This window comes from Coturnix japonica, chromosome 1 (genome assembly GCF_001577835.2).
Source record: "Coturnix japonica isolate 7356 chromosome 1, Coturnix japonica 2.1, whole genome shotgun sequence".
NCBI classification, from domain to species: domain Eukaryota; kingdom Metazoa; phylum Chordata; class Aves; order Galliformes; family Phasianidae; genus Coturnix; species Coturnix japonica.
The window spans coordinates 67,936,920-67,961,136 of NC_029516.1; the positions used below are offsets into that span (position 1 = coordinate 67,936,920).

At 40.6% G+C, this 24,217-nt stretch overlaps 2 protein-coding genes across 3 annotated transcripts in view; one reads left to right on the forward strand and one right to left on the reverse strand.

Annotated features, from left to right (window-relative positions):
• Nucleotides 1-5,870, reverse strand: part of VWF (von Willebrand factor) — a 103,579-nt gene extending 97,709 nt beyond the window's left edge. Inside the window, exon 1 of the mRNA XM_015871491.2 lies at nt 5,605-5,870. The gene's annotated coding sequence lies outside the window, so the exon portion shown is untranslated. The remainder of the gene's footprint in view (nt 1-5,604) is intronic.
• Nucleotides 5,433-24,217, forward strand: CD9 (CD9 molecule). 2 transcript variants are annotated; one of them, XM_015871502.2, is made up of 9 exons: nt 5,471-5,589; nt 12,431-12,663; nt 14,428-14,530; nt 16,796-16,893; nt 18,114-18,188; nt 19,496-19,588; nt 20,139-20,228; nt 22,033-22,116; nt 22,801-24,217. In XM_015871502.2, the coding sequence occupies exons 2-9, from the start codon at nt 12,610-12,612 to the stop codon at nt 22,864-22,866; spliced, it is 663 nt and encodes a 220-aa protein (XP_015726988.1). In that variant the 5' UTR covers nt 5,471-5,589; nt 12,431-12,609; the 3' UTR covers nt 22,867-24,217. The 2 variants fall into 2 exon arrangements, with proteins under 2 accessions (XP_015726985.1, XP_015726988.1); XM_015871499.2 differs by lacking the exon at nt 12,431-12,663 and having other exon boundaries at nt 5,433-5,589.

A 24,217-nucleotide genomic window follows, 5' to 3' on the forward strand; every position in this document is an offset into this window, starting at 1 on the left:
TAAAATAACTTCCTAAAAGTATTCCCAGCCATCCTAGGCTCCCATGCCCTCTGGAACTACCTCCCAAGGACTCTCAACCATGGTCCAAAAAAGACCAAAGTCTGCCCTCCAGAAGTCCAAGGTAGCAGTTCTGCTGACTCCCCTCCGTGGTTCAACAAGGATCAAAAAATCTATCATTTCATGATCACTTTGCCCCAGACAGCCTCCAACCTTTACATCCCCCACAAGACCTTCTCTGTTAACAAACAGCAGGTCCAGGATTTTGCTTCCCTTTGTTGGCTCCTTCGCCATGTCAGGAAGTTTTTGTATGTCTCTGTCTGGACACCTAAAGCATACTAAAACTAACCAGCAGCTATTGATTTTTGTTTGTTTTAATGAGTAAAAAAAGAAAAGACATGTAAGAATATCAAATGCTATGGAAATAATAAGAGTACAAGGGAGCATAAGGGCATAAGGCTTGTCTCCTAAATGCAGTTGTTTGTTCCTACTGCCTGACAGTAAAACTATCAAAAGAGCCAGAGCTGTGACAGAGGAGAAACAAGAGGAGTTTATCTCCGCTTGACACTGAAGGACAAAGAACAACACCAGTGCTGTTTCATAGGTTTGCTGTCACCCCATCTCTGGGCATCCTGCAGCAGATGCTGCCATGTCCTCAGGGACACTTAGCAAAACCTCTCTTCCTCTCCCTCCACTGAAGGCTTCACTCCTTAAACATATTTAACTAGAATATGTCAAATAGCAAACAAAACAGCAATAGGTCTCATCACAAATGGCAATTTCATTTGTCATGTATTGTCTAATCCCAGTCTTGAAACCACTTTCTGCAAAGTCTAGAAAGAATTCAGCCCCCAGACAACAGAGATTTGCAGATGTCAGCTTCTCCTTAGTTATCAAAATGAACAACCTCAAACTGGAGTATTTTTGAATATTCATTTCTAACATAGGTACTCAAATGAGATGAGGTACAGCCAAGTGACAATGAAAACAGGAAGAAGGGAAAAAATAAATTGCCACAGCCTTTCACACATTTGTTACCTCTCTGGTCAGCAATAAAAGCTGTGTACTCAACTCTCACAGCCCTCTGAAAAATATGTACCAGTTCTCCAGAGTTCTGGTGTCTGGTGAATATCTGGCAAAGTACTTGCTGATTACCCTTGTGTGCGCTCTAGGCTAATGGTGAATTATGAACTGAGCCCTTTGCACACCGTGTTCCTCTTTTATTTTCAAAAGCTTCTCTCCTCTGCTTAGAAAAATAAAGAGGTGATGTAAGCCCCTCTTTGGCACATCCTAGTTTATATTTTAGCTAAGCTGAGTGCAAAGCAAGGAGAATAGAAATTATAAGCCTCTAAAAATAATTAACATAGCATTTCTGAACAATATCATGGAGTTGTTTGGATGGGGAAAGACTACCCCTTTGAATGACCTTTTGTCAGGGCATGTCCTGGGATTCCTAGGATCCTCAAAATGCAGCACTGCTTCTGTCACTGAAAAATGGGGCCCTGTGCAGGATGGAGGTTCGGGAGTCTCCAGACCATATAGCTCCAGATATAGCTGAGTCAACTTTATTGCCCGAAAAGCCATACTTTCATAGCTAACAGATGAGGGTGTTCAAAAATCACACACACTAATTGGAGGAAAGCTACTGCAAGAACAAACCTAAAACCCGCCTTCAATACTGCAAGCCATTCATTCTTTTCCTACAGGTGTCCTTGGTTCTCATGCTGTTTATCCTGCTCCGCAGCTGCTGCTCTGTGAAGTCCTTATCTTGCTCCATAGCTGCTGCTCTGTAAAATCCTTCTTGTATTCCCACAGTAACCCAAACATGGTTGAAACTGGGGGTTGGGCATCTACCACCCTGGGAGTACAAGATGTCTATTGCCCCAGTTCCAGAGTATATATTGGGGATAGACATCCTGTCAGGTCTGACTCTCCAAACCACTGTGGGAGAGTTCAGATTAAGGGAAAGATATATTAGTATCTGGGTAGTGCAGGCAATCATAAGGGGTCATGCAAAAATTGAACCTATTTGTTTGCCACAACCATGGATCCCAAACACAGCAGTATAGACTCCTGGGTGGGCAAGAAGAAATTACCAAGACTGTGCAGGAGCTGGAGAGAGTAGGGATCATTAGACCTGCACACAGCCCATACAACTCCCCCATATGGCCAGTCAGGAAGTCAGATGGTACGTGGTGAATGACAGTAGACTACAGAGAACTAAATAAAGTCATACCACCAATCCATGCAGCCATACCCAACATTGCCTCCCTCATGGATACATTAAGTAGAGAGACAGAAACATATCACTGCGTTCTGGATCTGGCAAATGCATTTTTCAGCATTTCAATTGCTAAGGAATCTCAAGACCAGTTTGCATTCACACGGGAAGGAAGGTAGTGGACTTTTCAAGTGCATTCACCTACTTTTTGTCATAATTTGGTGGCACGTGACTTGGCAAGTTGGAACCTGTGCAGAAGTGGGCTAAAGACAACATCAAATGGCGGTTTCACCTACCCTATAATCCAACAGCAGAAGGCCTAATAGAAAGATATAACGGGATCCTGAAGGCTGCTCTGAAGGCAGATTCACAGTCCTTGCAGGGGTGGACCAAGAGGCTTTATGAAACCCTGCAAGACTTGAATGAGAGACCAAGAGATGGCAGACCCAGTGCTTTAAGAATGTTGTAGACAACTTGGGCCTCCCCGCTTAGGATACAAATTACAGGTAAGGATACCTCACTCAAGCCACAAGTTGGCACCATGAATATTCTTCTGCTCCCTGCCCCTGAGGACCTAGAACCCAGGAAACACAAGGTAAAATGACTTTGGATGGTGCAAGCAGGACCAAAATGGTGTGGTCTCCTTGCACCTTGGGGGAGATTGTTAGAGGTTGGGGGATCAGTAAATCAGTGCATGGCCAGCAGAGGCAGTAGTTGACACGACTGTTTTCATTGCAAAGGGGACATTACTCATGTCCATGTGGCAAATTAGACCCCCGTCCTCCCTTCCCCCTTCCTTTGGGACCTGATATAATTACTCAGCCACAGATATCAGGCCAAAGGGTGTGGTATCAAAGGCCAGGACATGCCCCAGTGCAAGAGGAGGTGTTGACTCAAGACAGAAATACAGGCTGTATCCTACCATGGAGGACAGACCTACTCCTCCTTGTACCTACTAAGCATCTGTTTTACTTCCTTTGAGGTTGTAAGTTCACAAGGCAGCCAGCAGGAGCAACATCACTCCAGCATGCTCCAGTGTTCATGAGGAAACATTGTGACACCCTGTGGTGCACTGCTGAACTTTTGGGAACTGGCAAGCATGAATCAGAACTGCTACTGGTCCTTGAAGAAGATACGGCTCATGAAAGAATGTCAAGACAAACACAACCGTGGAAAAGACTGCCAATGATTGCTTTTCTCTTGACATTCTACACTGAGGAGGGTGTTGTGCATTTGTCACACTGTGCATTGTGTTTTGGGCCACCAGATAGCGTGGGCTCACCGCCTACCTGCTCAGTCATTGTGAAGGGGTGGAGGGTAGTGGAATTCCAAGGTCACAGCCTGAACCAATGGGTGAGCTACATGAGTGCATGGGTGCCTGGAGCAAGGCAGGGGGGGCGGAGTTCTGGAGCCACCCCTTCTGTCTCTGCAATAATTTGTGTGCAATATGAGTCTTCATGGCTCCCCCTTTTCCCCCACCCTTCTCTCCAGCGGCGGGACAGTATGAATGGGGGAGGGTCACATTGCTCAGCTTGTCTCTGTCTCCAGAATGTTACCAGGAAGAGTGAGTTAATTTCTTTTTGATATATTTTCCTATAGTGCCTGAAGAAATCTGATTCCAAGCAGAAGAAAATATGCAGCATAACTCTGGTAAAACTTCTGCATATGTCACGCAAGTAATACACATAAGCTGAAGATCTTAAATGCAAAGTATGCATGACAGGAGGAACCCAGCCTCTATGTATCAAGAGCTGATAATCTTTGAATCACCAAGGTAAGAAAAGACCTCCAAGATCATCCAGTCCAACTGTCCTCCTACCATCAATATTTCATCACTAAACCATGTCCTTCATTACAGCATCTAAACATTGCTTGAATACTGTCACAGCGTTACCACTAGATGTAAGTCCATGACGGAGTCACAGGCCCCAAGAAAAGTAAAAGGAGAGACAAAGGAGCAAAGGGAAAATAAACAAACAAACAAACAAACAAACAAACAAACAAACCAGGAAGGGGTTTGCTTCTAATTATGTTCCATTAGAAGGAAATAAATGATAGAAGACCTCAGTTTTCTTTCTTATCAGATTCAGAAGTTGAGCGCTGAACTTCCCATTTAAATCAATTGGAACGTCTCTGAAATTTAATAAGATTTGTATAGCAACTAAGGTGAGATAACAGCATGCATACAACAAGTCACTATGGATCAGTTGATAGGCATGCGCTTATCCTAACTGATTTTCTATTTTTTTTAATTGTGTGCTTATAATTTTATATATAGTCTTACATATATATACATCTCTATATATGTCTATATATGCATAGACAGAATTGTAAAAGTAAGGTAGAACTGACATCAGCTAGGCTGATGTATTAAATACAACTAAACCCATACTACGCTAAGCAGTGTTGTTCTGTGCACTGAGACATTGAGAGCCTCTCCACTTGTTGCTAGATACAGTTTTATTAGAGTGTTTCAGGATACATTTGGATCTGAGAGACAGATTTCTCAGGAGCATCAGAAAGCAAACCATGCATTCAGAGAAGCACAGAGGCTTATGTATTTAACATACAAGCGCACACACAGACATCCATTGCACATAATCCCAGTAAGCAAGAAGCAGCAACTCCCTAAGCAAGCGCACCCTTACATATGACCACTGAGAGATGGCAAACAGCTGAAAAGGAGAGAGAAGGACCATGCTGGTGGTGGATGCAATAGGCATTGCCAGCAGGGCATCCCCTGCTTCAAAGTGATTTTCTCTCTCTCCCACCGCAGCATCTCTCCTGCTTTCATTCTTCCCAGGGTTTTTTTCACTCACATACTGTACCCACACAGCCAGTGCATGATACAGAGCCCAAGTGGAACACCTGCTTGCAAAACAAGTCCTTGCAAAAACAAGATAAACTACCAAGGTCAGCTCTCTCTACAAAACAGTCACAAAAATCAGTTCCCTTAAAACTAACTGCCAAAGTATTTTGTTCCATCCCAGGACACTTCTTTAGTAAGGTGCCTTTAGGTCTCTGTGCCCCTCCCGTCTGGCAGTCCCGGGAAAGTCACGCCCGTGTGTCCCGGGGGCTCCAGGGGATTCGGGTGGCTCCGGAACCACGGGGCTACGGCAAGCTTGGGGAGCAGGAGTCACTGAGCCTGGGCGTGGACAAGGGAGGAGAGAGGGCTGGGCTGGCGGGGCTGGTAACCGCAGGCGGGCAGGGACTTGACGGGGCAGTACTTAAGGAGTGGTGTGGACCAAAAGTATCCTTTGTGTACTTGTCCTTATCGCTTCTACCGGTTGCTATCCATCAGCAGAATGCCTGTCAAAGGAGGCACTAAGTGCATCAAATACTTGCTCTTTGGCTTCAACTTCATATTTTGGGTAAGAGACCCGTACCTGGATCCGGGAGGGGACCTTCTCCAGCGCTTCCCCGATGGGGCCTCCCGGGAGGGAGCTGAGATCTGCTATGACTGCACGGAGGGGCAGCGGTTGTTGCTGTTTGCTTGTTTTGGGATTTGTTTCTTCCTAGTTCTTTTTCCCCTATCCGTAGGAGGAGACGCTGTGCTCCGTCCGCTCCCTTAAGCTTCAGGCTTTCCCCGGCATTCCTGTCCCTTAGAAGCCTCCAAGGGTAGGGCGCCTCTGCCCCGCCCTCGTCCAGCCGGTTTTGCTGGGCTCCAGGGGTAGGGCTGCAGCCTCGCTGCTCTTCGAGGAGCCGGACCTGATTGGCCTGTCTGGAACCGTCCGACAGCGTTCAGGAGGGCAGCAAGGCGAAGTCGGGGGCGGCCTTCAGAGTTTTCTTGTGCCGTCAGGAGGAGCCTGAATAGAATTCATAGCCAGCTCACTGTGTTCTTTTTAATAGAACTATAGAGCTATAGTTGGAAAAGACAGGCTGCATAGCCTGCTAGTTAATGTGTGATGCAGCTGGATGGGAAGGCAGCTTTCCTAGCGCTGTGTACTGTGAAGCAGTACTTCTTGGCAGTATGGAGGCTGTTTTGGTGTGCAGACTATTAGGGGATACTGAATTAAATCCTTGCAAGGAAGTGCTTGAAGACGCTGTTGTCTTGTGCGTTACCTTTTCATGGTGGGACCCTCATCTAAAGCCAAAAACGCTTCTGCATCAGATCTGTTAGGCAATAACTCCTTGATGTGGAACATATTTCTTTCTTTAGAATTGTATCAAAACAGTATTTGCTTAATTATGAACTAGGAGAGGGTACCCCTTGCCTAGAGTAAGGGTATAGCAAACAAAGGCAAAACAGGCACTACAGGGAGGGCTGCTGAGGTGGGGGGGTTGTGCTGAAGAATGCAGCCTTATCTCTCTTGTGCCAGGCACTCGTGTGCTCATGTATTGGTTCAGGCTGTGACTTAGGAATTCCACTACAACCTGCAAGTCACGATAACTCAGCAATTGGGGTGGAGAATATTATAATAACTTCTTAGAATCAATTGTAATATCCCCTCCTATTCTAATTGTAATATCAGAATAATCTATGCCTAGTTTCTTAGAATCAACTGTAATATCCCCTCCTATTCTTGCATATGTATAACTTGTCTCTATAAATATCCTTAAACTGTCACTTTGTGGTGTGCAAACTAGGAGAGGCTACCCCCTTGCACCCAGCATGTGTGTGCAGCACTGTAATAAAGTATACCTGCTTTATAACCATTTTGTGGTTATGGAGTTTGAATTTCCACAAGTCATCCTAAAGAAAAGACTAAAATGATTCAATGTGTAGTAGCACAGAACAAGTGGGAGTTGTATCTCTAGCTTGGTTTTGGGTACAAATGCCTCACGTACCAAGCAATATTGGGAAGCCTGATGTAACTTAAGTTCAGGCTGCTGAATGGACATCTGAATTTAGTGTTGTTTACCTTCTGTAAAAGCATAGAGGGAACACAGTGTCACACATCCTGTGTGCTAGATGTGTGTGAGGGTAAAGGAAATTAGTTTGAGGAGCAATTCTTATTAAAAAAAAAAAAAAAAAAGTTCATATTAATTTTTAAAACAATTGTCTTCAAAAGGACAAGTGGGGAATTAAAATAACCTGGAACAAACATACAGGTATGTACAGATGGTGTATTAGGTGACATATTATCTTTCTTCATAAGAGACTTGAGGGAGAGCAAGAGGAGACAGGAAGAGCAAGACAGCTGGGTGTCAGAAGTTACTAAGACCAAAAGTGGGAAAAGCAGTTTGTGTTCCAAGAAGATAAAAGTCCACAAATACTGGCAGGCCAAATAGAAATGTAGTAAGGCAAACCAGAATTGAGCTTTACAGTAACTTGGAAAAAAAAATAAAAAAATAAAAAAATCCAATTAATATACTCCCTCTTCAGAGACACTAGGACCAGGAGGCCTTCCAGAGTCCTTAAATGCAGTAGCCAATCCAGCTGTGTGTTAGGAAAGTACTGCAAAACTTGACTTCACTTGGCATGTTTGAGGAACACCTTGGATGTTCTGTGGCATAACCTGTCTGTGACTCCAAATCCATCTTGGGATTAATCTCTTGGTGGAAAAGTAGTGAAATAACAATAAAAAAAATGCTGACTGAAAACTTGCCAGAGTCACAACATTCTCTTGGAGAAGCTGTCCACGTGTGAATTGGGCAGGTATATTCTGTTGGTTTTAAAAACAAAACAGCAACAACAAAAAGCTGAGCCCAGACTGGAATGGAGTTAAATCCAGTTGGTATCTGGTCACTAGTAATTCCCCAAAGGTCAGTACTGGGGCCAGTCCTGTTTAATATCTTCATTGATGATCTGGATAAGGGGATTGAGTACACCCACAGAAAGCTTGCAGATGGCACCAAGATGGGAGGAAGTGTTAATCTGAGGGTAGGCAGGGTAGGAAGACCCTGTGGAGATATCTGAATAGGCTGTATTGATGGTCTGAAGTCAGTCACTTCAACTAGACCAAGTTCTGGATCCTGCGCTTCAATCACAACAACACACTTATTTGAAGTGTCTGGGAAGCTGCATGAAGAAAAAGTATCTGTGAGTGCTACTCAACAGGTGACTGAACATGAGCCAGCAGTGGGCCCAGGTTGTCAAGAAGGTCAGTGGCATCATGGCTTGTGTTAAGCATAGTATAGTTAATTAAATCAGGGAGGTGATGTCTATCTGTACATAGCACTGATGGGGCTGCACCTCTAGTACTTCATTCAGTTTTGGGCCCCTCTCTACAATAAAGACATTGAGATCCTGAAGTTTGCCTAAAGAAGTGCAAGAAAGCTGGTAAAGGGTGTGGAGCACAAGAGAAGAGATTTTTTCTTCCGGAAGAGAGGATTAGGGAAGGCCTCTTCACTTGCTACAACTACCAGAAAGAAAGTTGTAATGATGTGAGGGTGGGCCACTTCCCAGGTTGCTAGTAATAGAATGAGTGGTAATACACTTGTGAAGATTCAAGTTCATTATTTGGAAAAATTTCTGAAAGTGTGGTGAGGTATTGGAACAGGCTGCCCAAGTAAGTGGTAGAGTCACCATCCTTGGAGGTTTTCAAGAAGAGGATAGATGTGGCACTTAATAAGGACATGATTTAGTGGACGTGGTGGTGATGAGCTAACAGTTGGACTACATTATCTTGGAGGTCTTTCCAACCTTAATGATTCTATTATTTCCAGTAGTCCTGCCTCCATCTTTGTGTCTCCTGTGCTCAACATGTTATTTGGGAGATCTGTCTGGGGAAGTACTATTGCCTGAACTGCTTTGTTCTGATACCCTTCCCAGATAACCCACTGTCTCGCTCCAGTTTAGGAGTGAGGCAAGGTTCTTTTGATATGTTATGCCCGGCATGAGATTAAGAAGAAAAACATTCAAATGTTGATCCGATGAGTTTATTAGGAAACATAGACAGCTGAGAGGATGGGGAAGGGAGAGCGGCGAATATCAAAATTAGGGTGATGGGGACGGGAAAGTGGGTGATAGAAAAGGTAGGAAAAAGGGCAAGAATTGCGTGAAAGCGGGGAATAGTCACCACCTGGATGCAGCAGCATCCCGTTGCACATAGTTTCGTTGGTCCGAGGCAAAAGAGGCACAGGGGAGAGCAGCAGCAGAGTGGCAGGCCGAAAGCAGCAGATCGGTGGAAAGGAGCAGCGGGGTCTCACGAAGTAGCGAGGTCTCACGAAGCAGAGTCTTGATCAGTAGGCCCAGGAGAGTCCATTGGCGGCAGTAGGAGGACAACCGAGGAATCTAAGGTCAGATACTTAGATAACTGGTATGGCTTTTATTAGTTTTTTGTTTGTTTGTTTGTTGTTTTTTGTTTGTTTGTTTGTTTTTTAAGTTTGAGATGGTGTGGGGAAGGGAGATGTAGAGGTTCATAAATAACCAATAGATTTTTACATGACTTCTTGAGTCTGGCAAGAAAATGATGGAAACTTCCCATAATGTGCCTTAAGCCAGAGTAGTGTTCACTGAAGCAGGCTCTAAACAACCTTAGTGTGAGCACATGCCTGTTTAACTAAATCTGTGTTATGAATTATTGCTTCCCACTAAGCTCCCATAGCTTGCTGGGATGACTTGGGCTAGGTGGCAGAGTCTTCTTAATAAATGTATGGCAGCTCCTGGTGTGACTGTGTGTACAGTCTTGTGCCTGCATGCTATCCCACTGGCTTTCCCTTCCTGAAAAGGAGTCAGAGCTTGCATTATTAAGCTTAAATGCCATTTTTTCCATGGTGAATTTCCTGGCATACAAAGGTGTCTTCTGCTAATGTTAGCAGCTTAATATGTTTATAACCAATAAAGTTTTACGGCATATGGTCAGAGTTCATGCAGAGTCTTTGTAAGGATTTACTTTCTTGCTCCTTTATACCATAAGGCAACTGTCCTGTCCAGGCTTTCCACTTGGACCCTTTCATTTATAAACAAGTCCTTTAGTCTAGAAGAGTTCCTACTAAAGCAGGATTAGTTGGATCAGGCTTGGAGAGCTCTTTGATTAATTTGGGGTTTATCTGTGACTTTATTCTGGGCCATAATCTTGCTGTTTATATTGCACTTGAGACAGTCAGATCAGTGCTCTGATTTTACTGTTCAAGGGAAGAAGAATTGCTGGAGGAACATGGAATATAAATATATGCAATCATGAATGCATGTGTACATACAAGAGTAACAAGTTAGTTTTGTTTTCTCTAATCAGGTAATCTAGTTGCTGGGTGTATAAGTCAGATGCTGCTCTGGTGCAGCTTAACAGCTTTTAATTCAAGCAGATGCTGGTAAGTCAAAAATGGAGCTAGAGGATGTTGCCTTTTACAATTTAAGGTACAAGTACAGTAGGCTTCCTTCTGAACAGGAACTTCTGTGAAATGGCCACTGATCTTGGCTGTGGCTCAGGAATTCTATAGTGCTGTTGCTACTATACTGGAGTACCATTTTATTGCAGTGAATGTTGTGACTTTAGCCCACAGCATTTTTGAGAACTTTCTTAAGCAGAAAGGAAATAATTCCTTTACTATATATATATATATAGAGAGAGAGAGAGAAAGAGGGAGAGAAATATGTATATATATTCACTTCTGACTCCAGAATAGATCAGCTGTTACTCATCTTAAGTAAAGAGCAAATAATCTACCATGACACAGATATTTGTCAGCATGTCTTGTGACGCAGAAGGCTTAAAAGCATTTGTTAGCGAGATGCAAGGTTGTGTCGCACCCATAGATACATAAGCACTTAGTAATAGGCTGGCTTGAGAGAAGTTTTAGTGGGAGACTGTGCTATGTGAGCCACAGAACTGCAAAGGAAGGAGGGTGTAAAATAGCTGGAAAGGCTTCTTTTTTTCCCCTCTTGCAACAGGTGGAAGGATGCATGTAGGAGCAGAATGTTTAGAGCAATGGAGATGTCACTTTTGACATCGCATGCAAGCAAGAAGCCTCCATTATAGTAGAGGTTTTGGAATGATCAGAGATTTTATCCTTGTCCTTTGTCACTATAGAATAGAGGTGAGTTGAAAAGAAATAAGCTGGGAACTTTAAGGTACTTAATAGCAGTTATAGAAAACAAGAAGAGCTTAGTGAGCCTGCAGGAATGTCAGTAGTATACTTGTGCTTATGACTTAGTACACTTGAACTAACTACTGAAGTTTTGCTGCCTAAAACTTGTTTCTAATACCGTAAGTGAATAATATCCCTTTAACAACAGACTTTGTTCAGACTGGTGAAACTGTCTCTCAGGTACTCTTGCCAGTATTTATTACTACAATATCTTTCATAAGCACAAGCTAGTTTATTTTTGTAGGTTTTATGAACATGGAATGCTAGCTTCAGGAAGAGAGGCAGTTCTATTCTCTGTTAAATTTCCTGTTTCAGTACAGGTTATTTGTACTTAGAAATATCTGGAATTATTGAACTCACAAGACAATGCAGAAGTTCATCTGTTAAATTAAGAAAACATTAAAACAGTTCACCTCTTAGCAGATGATTTACCACTGGAGAGAGAATAGAACTACCAAAGCCACTTGACAAGTATTGAAGTAGCACCAGGGAGGAGAAATTCTTCCTAAGTGCCAAGTGGCAAGCTGGAGCATGAGTAATTGCTGCTGCCTGCATGAGTGCAGTGAGACTATGCCTGCTTCTTCCTCTGAGGCATAAGTTAGTGTGCTGTCTTATACAGCTCTTGTTTTAATGAAAGCAATTCCAGATTTAACTTTTTTTTACTTTTGGCTTTAAAATTTCCATTTTTGGTTCAGCTGTCATTGTGGGTAGGAAGTTCACAAACTGGAAAAACAAATCTACTTCCCTTAAGAAATGGAGGCAAAAGTCACTTTTGCGAGTGTACCATCGTGAGAGAGATCACTTTTAATCCTGCAGTTCTCAGTGATATTGAGCTGTTCACTGATGCCCTGTGATTATCCTGTTGTGGTTTTTTGTTTTGTTTTGTTTTGTTTTTTTTGCTTGTTTTTGTTTGTTTGTTTGGTTTGGTTTGGTTTGGTTTTTTTCCCCCTCAGGGTAGCTACATCCCAAAGGAGAAAACACCACACTGCACTTCATTTGTAGTGCTTAGGGTGTGTATTAAGCTTTTTAAAAGGATCTGTATGAAGTATGTCAAGACTCCCTATCATTAATCAAGCAGTTTCTTTTTCCAAAAGATTAACAGAACATTCTGCTTTGCTTAGACTTGCAAGATTATCTACTTGATATAGTGTTTTTACTTCCTTCACAAATAAAGATCTGCTGGATTATAAATGCTGTTTAAGTTGTGCAAACATTCACTGTGCCTTGTTCTGATTGCAGCACAGCCCTTGAGCTCTCTGCTTGAACACTGAAGCTTGTTAAACAGCAGAAATATATAGCTGCACATAGCCAGGCACTCTTGAACTGTGTAGTTCATGAGTTCTCAGGAAGGCATGAAGAGGCAGCAGTTTTTTCTCCTAACACTTCAGAACTGGATACCTATAAAACCTGTAAACTGAATGACCCCAGAAAACAGGGCTCTATCAAGGAAAGAATTGTTGGGTGACTGGAAGGTAAGCTGTAAGTATAGGTTTTTTTCACCTTTCTGGTGTTTGAGATTGCCAAGGATTTTCCCAAGCAATGCTGTGGCAGAGTGCCACATAGACCAGGATCTTCTTTCCCTTCAGTCCCTTGGCAGCTTCTTTTCCCTTGGGATGGTGCAACTGTACTGTATGTAGAGGTGACACACCCTTATTACATTTGGGTGTTGTATCAGTGGTATGATTTAGTTATTCTGTCAGCATACTTCTAAAAAAGGAGGCCCTGGCTCTGTGCAGGCTTTGTCCTTGCTATATTATGTATTATTATTTATTCTGACAAAGCCTGTACCTATGCACATGGCACTAAATATCATTTGCATACGTTTGGAAACCTTTGTGTGGGTTTAGTTCTGTGCATTATGTATCAGTTCATCTTTTTCCCAGTTTCAACCCTGTAGCTTTTCTCAGTGGCAGACTTGGCAGGTATGTGTCTGCTGTACAGATCATGCTGGTTTTTTTGTTTGTTTGTTTTGTTTTGTTTTCCAGCAAATTTGGCTTTTCTGAGAACTGTCTGTCTCACTTTTCCTCACTGGTACCTGAGTCCTTGAAAAACTTCAGTTAGGATATTTTCTAGTGAGAAGTTATAAGGATGATACCTTTCCACTGAGCCATTTCTTAACTTGATCCTTCATCCTGTATCAGTCTTGAAAGATTATTTTATTTATATATATATATATTTTTTCCTCTCAAGAAAGGGAGAGAGAAAGCCTAGGAGGTTAGAATGGATAGCTATAGGCAACCAGGATATGCCTGCCTTCAGAAAATATGAATATTCCTGTAAGAGAACAAGTTTTCACTCTGGAGAGAACATAGAGCCAAGGGTTAGGCGTGGTGTCTGACTGTGTTTACATGCCTTCTGTAGGAATTCTTTCCACGTTCTTGTTTAAAATTGGCGTTTTAAAGTACACACCTCGCTGTTTTTGGAGGCAATTCAAGAATGTGTTGCCTTCTAGAAGGGAATTCTCAAAGATAAGGCTTTCTTTTTTTTTCTTTTTTCTTTTTTTATTTCCGTGCATGCTCAGCCTAAGTGTTCTGAACTTGCTAAGCTTTAAGCTTATTGGTCTTCATAAACCTTTTTTGTATTGTGTGTTGGTATATGTATCACATTTCTTCTTTTGCGCTTCTCTTCTGATAGTTTAATTCTATTCAGATAAAAGAAAACCTCAAAAGCACATACTTGCCACAAACAAAAGCCCTGTGTCAAAAGGAACCTGGAGGCATACGGGCAAAAATGATATGTTGCAAAGCTAATATTACCTAAAGCTTAACTGTGTTCTTTTGGACCAGCTCGCAGCAATGCTGCTGGTTTAGCAACCTTTATTTCCCTCTTCCCATTGGTGTGATAACTTCTTGTACCTTTGCTCCTGTTTTACAAATGAGATAATTCTTTCTAAACTTAGTATTGCTGTACACTGAACTATCATCGGTATTTAATGTGCTAACAATTTTAGCTGGCCATATAATACATTTTAGAGTGCTTTTTTTTTTTTTCTTTTTGCATTATACATGGTCCTTCATAATGAGTATGCAGGATCTTTTAGCCATGTAGTAAGCTGGAATAAAACATGGGTGGGGTGGTCAGCATAAAATCTGATATTTCACACTTCTGTAAACCTAGGGCATTTTCAGTATTAAAATAAAAAAGTAAACAGTAAATTTTTTTCAGTAAAAAAAAAAAATAATACTGATGTTGGTAGGGTGAATGAATTGATTAGTTTTATTTACTTGTTCCTGCAGCTTGCAGGAACAACAGTTCTTGCAATTGGACTATGGCTTCGGTTTGATACACAGACCAAAAACATCTTTGAACTGGAATCCAACAACACGACATTCTACACAGGTAAGTTATGCAGTAACTCAATGGGATAGATCACTGTTTTGCTTAGAGTCCCTGGCTGCTTTCATCAAGGCTAAAGACAAAACAGTCCTAATCAACATCTGTTGAGCTGAGACTAGCTTGCTTTTGCTGGTGCTCTGAGTCCTTGTGCTGAGATCAGTAGTGGTTGGCTCTGCATGCTCTTGGTAAGCACTTGGGAACAGAGTAGCTGAGCTTGAAGGTCTCAAACAACTTCGTACAAAGAAATTTAAAATACCTGTTTCTTGCATGCATCTGCCATTTCATGCTTGGATGTGTGTTGTACATGTTAAACTAAAACAAAGAAGATCTAGGTTAGATGCTAGAAGGAAACTGTCAGAGGCACTGGAACAGGCTGGCCAGAGAAGTTGTGGATGCCTCATTCCTACAGGTGTTGAAGGTGACTCATGTTCATATCAGGATTAGTACTCCTGGAAGGTTCCTTCCAACCCTATTCATTCCATGGTTCTATGAAGTTACCTCAAAGGTACAGTATTCTACTATAAGTAAAATTTAAAATAAGAGGTTCTTATGAACTTCTTTCCCCTCACAGTTTCAAAGTGCTGTAGTAGTTAAGAATAATCATTTACATAGGCTTAATCAAGTTAGATGTTTATTTTGGCAGGTTATACCTACTGGTTTGCTAAAGAAAACCTTTCCTAAACCAGTGTTTGACTGGGTCACTGAACACAACAACTGTACTTCTTGTCTGTATTGGTAGAAGCTGGACACGAGCCAGCAGTGTATGCTTGCAGCCCAGAAGGCCAACTGAGTTCTGGGCTGCATTAAAAGAGGATTGGTCAGCAGGGGGAGGGAGGCGATTGTCCCCCTTTATTCGGCTCTTGTGCTGCCCCATCCAGAGTACTGAGTCCAGGCCTGGGGTTCCCAGCACAAGAAAGAAGTGGAGCTCTTGGAAAAGGTCCTGAGGAGGGCCACTGAGATGATCAGAAGGCTATTGCACCTCTTCTATGAGGAAGAGTTGAGGGAACTGGGCTTGTTTAGCTTGAAGAAGAGAAGACTCCAGGGAGACCTCATTGTGGCCTTTCAATATTTAAAGGGAGCATATAAACAGGAAGGAGTACATCTGTTTACAAGGATGGATAGTGATAGGACAAGGGGAATGGTTTTAAACTAAGACAGCCGAGGTTTAGGTTAGATATTAGGAGGAAGTTTTTCACACAGAGGGTGTGACACACTTGTATTGCCCAAGGAGGTTGTGGATGCCTTGTCCCTGGAGGTATTGAGGCCAGACTGGATGTGACTCTGGGCAGCCTGATCTAGTGGTTGGTGACCCTGCACATAGCAGTGAGGTTGAAAGTAGATGATCATTATAGTCCTTTTCCACCCAGGCCATTCTATGATTCTATTATATAGAATGTTGAAGTAATTTTACTTGTGTTGTGTTAATATTTTGATCATTTTTCACCACCTCAGTGATACTTGCCAACCATCCTGTGAGATTTCTGTTTTCCACACTGTCTCTTATTGTTGTTAATGGCTAGCAGCTGAAGAACTGTAATTCTTGACAGTTCCCAAGATTAGGAAATATTTGGGTGTAGGAGTACTTAGTCCAGAACTGTTTGCTCTCTCTGCTTTAGCACTTGCTACTTAAATTCTGGACAAAATGGTCTATAGATGTAACCACTTGATTTAAATAAGTATCTGCTTTCAGAAAGGCAGAAGATGTTGAATTTCTTTTAATTAGAAGGGCTATCAAGTTAGGCAGCTGAATATGCCACGGTGGCTGGTAAAATAATTTGGTAATTACTGATGGACAGGAAGGGTACAAAAGCATTTAGAGTTTTGACGGATGATTGTTTTGTCTGCTTGCATCAGAATAGGTACTGAAAGGCATCAAGAATTATATGATCTTGCTAAATCACTAGTTCCAACTAACTGCAACACTTTTATCCAAAAATAATTATATTATTTGGTCTCTAAGACAATTTTTAAGTGTTTATTGTTTTATTTGGATGCCTTTATTATGTGCTTCATCTACAATTTGTGAAACCGCAGCAGTGGTGCACATCAGATGTTGTAAGTTAAAGTTCTTTTCCTAATAACTTCCCCACAAGCTTTGAGATGCTTACTTTGAAACTTAAGCTTATCTCCCTTTTTGCTTGAAACAAAAAAATTTTTTTTAAAAGCAAGCAACTACCGTTTTTTGTTTGTTTTTTTTTTTTTTAGCAACTAACTTACTGCTGAGGATTCAACTAGTTTGTATGAATCTTTGTTTCCTCTCCTTCCTAGGAGTTTACATCCTGATCGCGGTTGGTGCTGTCATGATGTTCGTGGGCTTCTTGGGATGCTACGGTGCAATTCAGGAATCACAGTGTATGCTTGGACTGGTAAGTGTGAGTGCTTAAAACAAGTAATGTTTAAACTTAGCAATGTGATCAGAAAGGAAGGGCAATATTGGCTATGGAGTAAAAGGGAACAGATGCTAATTGGATGGCTTTCACAATGTTTTAATTTATGGTCATTTACATAATGCTAAAATGTTTAATTAATGACATTTAGTTTCCATTTCTGGCACTAAATCAAAATGTATGTTACATTTGATTGCAAAATGACCAAGTTAGTGACATTTAGACACTGAGGTATCAAGAGAATGGGAGAATGTGTGAATGCGGAACTAAAATTTTGATAAGACCAATGCTGTTTGTTAAACAATTTGTCTTAAACTTTGAATAATTTGTTTAGATATTAGAGACCAGTACTGGAGTAGTATATGATCCTCAAAAAAGCAAATTTCTGCTGTTTATAATTGCTGTATGAACTAGTCTAGTTGAAAAAGTGTTCTTCAAGTCAGTTGTTGGAGAGTAACCCTGTTGTTTTCAGACTGCTAGGACTTACTGAGTTCAAGCATGTCTGTAGCTACTGTGGAACTACTAATCCAAATAACCAGACATGGTTAATAAGACTACTATAGCTGGTGGAAAAAAATTCACTTCCTGTGTAATGGAATCAGCTTTACCTTTCTTGCAAAATTATGCCTCTAGTCCATTCTGAATGCCTCTTTTTGAAGTTACTTTAAGTGGTCAGTGTTCTGGAAATGATAGTCAATTGAACATGGTGTTACTTCTATTTCTAATACACAAGTGACTATTAGCTCTGAAGGAGAGCTCTCAGGTGGCATGCTAGGTATTAAGTTATGACTCATAGAGCAATAAGGTTGACAAAACAGAGAAAGTATGTTAATGATATGATGTCTGTGTGACCTGTCTAACTTGAAGTCTCAGTTAACAAATACTTGTTTTTAATTAACACTGATCAAAAAAGCAGAATTCCTGCTTGGAAAACATTACCGAGGTTACTGATGCTGTCAGGAGGAAGTGTTGAGTGTATGTCATATTCCTTGTTTTTAACCAGAGTTTCAGAACTTCAGCTAAATCAGGTTGAGTGATAACTCCCACAAGGCTTAACACTGGGGACCAAACAAGCTCTCAAGGATGTCTGCAACTGTTGGTGGTGGGGTTTTGTTTGTTTGTTTTTGGATTTTTTAAATTTTTTTTTATTTTCTTTTAATGTTATGGTGTTGGTTAATTATGTGATCATTCTCTTCTAGTTCTTTATCTTCCTCTTTGTGATTTTTGCCCTTGAAATTGCTACTGCCATCTGGGGATTTGCAAATAAAGACAAGGTAGGTCGCTGTTAAGTAATAACAGAAGCAATCAATGAGACCTTATCTGAGACCTCAAAGTTCTTCACTCGAAAGACCATGTCTGTTAGTTTCTTATTCTTTCAGTGTCACAGCTTCTAAATGCAAAGACTTTTTCCCAAAGCTGTAGGTAGTAGTTTTCTTAACCTTTAATGCTGTCCTTTGACTGCTTCTTTTTAAATTTGAGAGGACTGTGTGCCTGTGGAAACATAGATGTCTAGTGAAAAGTGTACCAGTTACTATGTAATTTGGAGGAGGAGGGAGAAAGTGTTGCAGCCATATATGAGAAACTAAATACTAAGAATTAAAAAGACTGTAGCAGAGAGGCCAGAACCCAAGGTCCCTCTGAGTGTCTGTACTGTGAAATGAAGCAAGCCTTCAGTAAGGTCTTACCATTTTTAGGAAGGAGCTTGCTGTTAAAGGCTAAATATCATATCTAAGCTATGACTGTTCTGTGTTCTTGCCTCAAGTTGATATTCTCAGATATCACCACTGTGGATGTTCACATACTCTGAATATTGCCTGTGTATGTGAGTTTACATAACAACAAGGCACTGAGCTGGCTGCACTTTTGGTGCAGGTCCTGTGGTGAGGCCTTCCATACCAGGCTGCAAATAGCACGGATTATTGTTGTCTAATAGTTCAGGAGTTTTGTGCTTAATCACCAGAGTCATGTGGGCAAAACTAGCCAATGTGAAGGTGCTGCAGGTCACAAGAGTAGAAATGTTGGTAGATGTGGGACTATTGGCCTCCTATGCTAGGCAAACTCTAATGTAGGTTTGGCTCTAGACTTTTTGGCAAACATTTAGAAACAGCAGAAATAATTGAAAATTTTGGATATACTTTGTAGAATAGGATCCAGTTTTGCTTTATAACTCTCAATTTATTTATTTTTTTTTTTGTTTCCAAATTGAGTACTTGGTTCAGGATTGTTTTGTTGCTTATATTATGCAACTGAGGAATGTAGTGACTTCTGGAGTACAGCAATGAGTAGGAAATAATTCTGTGTAACTAATGGAGAAAACTTAGTTTTCTCAATCCTCCTAGGAGCTCATAGTTCTGAAGGGAAGCTGTGAAGCTTATCTGTTTGGGTCAAGCTTTTAATGTGTGTACACCATTTAGGCTTACTTGTTCTAGGTGAGTAATGCTGTCTACCCTGTTTCCACTCTCTATTTCTGTACGTCAAAATACCATGTGTTGTAGACTGTAGAAGTTTTAATGACTGCTTTATCCAAAACAAGTTATTAATCAAGTAAAACATTAACAGAATACAACTATTTATCTTGTAGGTTGTTGAGGAGTTACAGGATTTCTACAGAGAAACCTATGAAAAGAGATCTCAACCAGCTGCTAGAGAAACCTTGAAAGCATTCCATTTTGCTGTAAGTATGTAGTTAATATAAAACTAGGTAGCAATACTGTTTAACACTGTTCTCTAACACATCCATAATCCTGTACAAATCTAGTACCTTGATAACTAGAAGAAACCAAAGGAGCAGTAACAAAATGCAGCTCTTCTTGTATGCCAGTATACATTTTTCCCCTTGAAGTAAGACCAATTCATTTCCTAAATAAATTTAAAAGCAAGCTGAGAAACTCTAGAGCTCTAGCACTGATCTGAAGGTACCACAGTATGTGTAGTTACATTTGTTTAAGAAGTTCATCTTTCAGCTGTAAGGAGTACCAAGTTGCCCCCAAAACTGGGGTGTGTGCATATGTATATTTAATGAGATTAAGCTCTTACTTTTGGAATCTTGTCTTTTGCTGTAGACCTTGTTTTAAAAAGTCTTTTAAATTAATCAGATTTGCAAGACTTCTAAGCAAACTGCATAAGGTCTGTAATAATAGCTAATGCAATCTAATTCTTCCTTTAATCAAGTACAGAGAGGAAACAAATGTAACTTGGTTTTCTTTTCCTGTCTTCTGCTGTAGCTGAACTGCTGTGGTATTACTGGAGGTGTTGAACAGCTGTTGATGGACACCTGTCCAAAGAAGACTTTGGCTGAGTCATTTACAACAATGGTAACTCATGACTTAACTCTCCAATAAATCTACCAAATTAGTAGAACGAGAAGCAGACCTCTGAATAAAACCTTGCAGTGCGTGGAAAATGCCTGTCATTTTTAATAGGCAGCCCACAATCCACTTGTAGAAAACCTACAGTCTCCCTCTACAAAAACAAGCAAGCTCATCAGGAAGGCAGTACTCTATATCTGCATGGTGTTGTAGCCTATGTCATTATATTCAGGGGCATGATGAACAAATTAATGCAAAAAGTTTGCATAAAACATTCTAGATTTTGTTGTCTGGAGTGCTGCTGTCATAAAGTGCCTTCCTGATATGCACTGAAGCTATTGCCTCTCTTAGGGAGGAGAATGTGAGAAGGGAGCATGTCTGGAATTTTAGTGAGAAGTTTTCCATTTTTGGAGAGGAGAGTGTAGGTAGCACATTGGTGTCTTGCTTGGGTGGTTACATCATAAACAAATAATATGGATCAGATTCCAGTGTTGAAATAATGCTGCAGTGATGCCTGTATACCACAGACAGGAGAGGCACTTTTATAGGGTTTTTTTCTACTCTCTTCCTGAAGTTTTTATGACCGCTTTGTGACCTTTATGTTCCAGGAGAGCCTGTACTAGTTCTCCCACAGAAACTGAGTTTGTTATGATGCAGAAATTTTGTTTCATATCTTGACTTGTTTATGCATCACTTGTTCTCCACCTCTCTCTACAGATAATTTTGTGCTTTCAAACACCTGCTAGAGAAATTTCAGTCTGTATTCAGATTCAGTCTTTAGTCTTGTTCATACAGTGTGTTTGCTACAATATGTGAGTGTAACTGAGGAAGAATGTAGGTTATATCTGCTATTATTCTGTTTCAGTTTGGACTATTGACTTCATCTTGTAATGTGTTGAGGGCTTAGTCCCAACTGTAGAAAAAAAAAATAGTAGATGGACTCTAAATGAATATAATGGTGTGGCTGACTGATAGCATGACTTAAACCAGAAAAATCAGTACTGTACTAATCTTTAACTGATTCATTCTTTCTGTTATATTCCCATAATCCTCAAATCCATTTAGATATGAAACTATAAAGTAAGTGGTATGTAGCATCTCACTGTGGTCTGTTACTGGGATAGCATAGGGTGGGTGGGGGGGAAGAGACCAGCTGCTAATATCCGAGATTTATACCTCTGTGTAAGTTTGTTGTTCTTTGTCTTGGCCACTGTGCACCTTTAAGGGAATAAGGCTACTTAGAATCCTTTTTAGTTGCAATGGTAGTTTGTTGTCCTGGCAGTTTTAAACTGACACTGGTATAAATCTGCACGCAGCCTACTACTTATGCAAGCAATGCAGATCCCCTCATTCATATGCACCATGTACTTATGGGATGTCTGTAAAGATATAAAAGTAGTTGGAAGTATGAACTCTGTCCTCAGATTTGTTTTGAGAAGGGCTGAGCAGTACTGCAGCTTAAGTGCTGACAGCCATTATTAATAAGCAAACTCTGGTGCAGCAACAGTTGCACCTGATCTAACTGACACTGTTGACAAGGGAGTGCTGCTTTTTACAAGGTGCATTTAAGAGGGTTACAAACTCAGATTTAAACTTTTATATTTAATGATTTATATTTAATGATATTTAATTTATATTTATATATTTATATTGGAACATCCATAGATCTCCAGAAAAATGTTGAAAGAAAGAAAGAAAGAAAAGGCCAGCTCTAAGCAGCTTTTGTGAGCTTGCTCTTTTTCTCTATAGTAAGCAAACAAATCAGTGATTCAATATGCATGAAAAACTAACAAATATGGTTTCCTTTCAGCCATGCCCTACAGCCATTGATGATATCTTTAATTCAAAACTGAATGTCATTGGCGCAGTTGGCCTTGGTGTTGCTGTGATAATGGTGAGTTTGCAGATTAGATGGTTGCTGCCTAGCCAAGGGTGCTTAGAGTACAAGTCTATTGAACAGTGCCAGACATTAACTATAGTCTGTGAGCCTGTTCTGCTGATCATAAGTACCTGTAAGGTAAAGTTGTATGCTGTGGGTCCTTGAAACAACTTGGTGTGTGGGGTACCCCAGGGACTCTATGCTTCTACTTTGGATTAGGATCTGCCTCCTTGTAGTGTTAGCACTGGCTAAGTTGTATTGAGTGAGTGTGGAGTGTGCAGGTTGAAAACATGGGCTTGGCAACATAAACTGTTTACTTCCTCTCAAATTGACTAGAAGTCTGAAATAACAGTGCTAATAAAAAAAATTGCACTTCTTTCCTTTCTTGGGAGGCAAATATGATGCAAATGAAATTAAATACGTTGAGAAGATCTGATATTTAAGAGATTGACTTGAATTTGTAGTTGATCTGTTTTGAAGTATGTAGGCTATGGGGGGTTGGTGAGAATTAACTGAAATTTGAGGATCAGAGGGAAAGGAGGCCTGGGGTCATAAACTACAGAATAAATTGTTAACATGCATTTTGAACCAGGAAGTATCTATGCTTTTCTGCACTTTGATAAGAATGTTTTTTCCCCATTCTGATTTCTAACGAATAATTATAATATATAATTATAAAATAATTTGTTTTCTTTACAGATTTTTGGCATGATATTCAGTATGGTTCTTTGCTGTGCTATCCGCAGAAACAGAGAAATGGTCTAAGAGCTGTAAATCCAAGGTATCTGCACAATAAAATCGGTCATTAACTCCAGTGTTCTCAAAGCATTTCCAAAAGAAATAAATTCTTTGTTGCCTTCTTAATGCTTTATTTGATAGTGAAGTATGGTTTGCATTTTATGTTATAGGTTAAAATGATAAAGTTCTATCTGACTTAAGGTGACTATTGTACACAAAATGTCTGTTTTTCTTGAAGCTTATCTAAGTCGTGTATATTTATCCTTAAGACCATTTCTTATTTAATAAAAAGTAAGATGTATTTTATTTTTTTGGGAAAATCATTGATGGGGCAGGGCCCAGTTGGATGGGGCTCTGAGTAACCTGTTCTAGTGGGAGATGTCCCTGCCCACAGCAGAGAGTTGGAAGTAAATGTTCTTTAAATGTCTCTTCCAACCCAAACCATTCAGTGATTTTATGTTTATGTTGATGTGATTTTAGAAGACAATTCCAAAGAATGCAAAGATCTTTCATGATCTGCTTTATTGGTACATACTGTGGAAGGTCTCGTAATTACTCCTTTTCTCAGTGCACAAACAATACCAGGTATTAATTATATTTTTCTTACTGCTTCAACAACATCATCTTTATATGGGATGTTAAAGGATAACTGTTATACTGATGATACACAGGCAGTTGTACCCTTCTGTGTGAGGCTCTACTCTGATGCCAGCTGGGCTTTCTTAGCCCGTGTCCTGGCATTAAACTGTTCCCTAGCATCTGACATGGCCTCAATGTCTTGATAAGGCAAATTCCCATAGCATGTACTTGTAAGATTTTTCTCAGTAGCTGACTTTGTGCTTTGTCTGTCCAAAACCAGTGACAAATATAGTCTTCAGGGCCAAACCTCAAATTCTGGAGAGGGAACACAGAAGTTCTATTAGAATGTTAATGTAGTGCTCTGCACTCACTGCTCATAGCAGCAGCTAGCACTGTGGCTGTTGTGTTTCAGACCAAAAGTAGAAATCAGAAAGAACTGTGTTACTGTAGAAACCTAAGCTAAAAAGTTACTGGTTTTCCTGTCCTTACAATCCAAATGTCCTTTATAGTGTTTAAGATATTTCCTGATGGGATACAAACCTCACTCTTTGCCATTTGCTGTGCTTTACCTTCCTTTACCTGTGTTCTGCTGTAGCACCTCAGATATGTTCTTAGGAGTTTCTGGTCTTTGTCATCCATGTACTTTACATTTTTCAGCACTATGCTCTTTTCTCTTGTAAGGAGGTTCTCTTTTGACATGAGAAATGTCAGAATTGTGAAGGGTTGGGGCTCCAATTGTAGCTATAGATTAATACCTGGATGTCTTGATTTTGTTAATAAATTCAAAGCCTTATGCAAA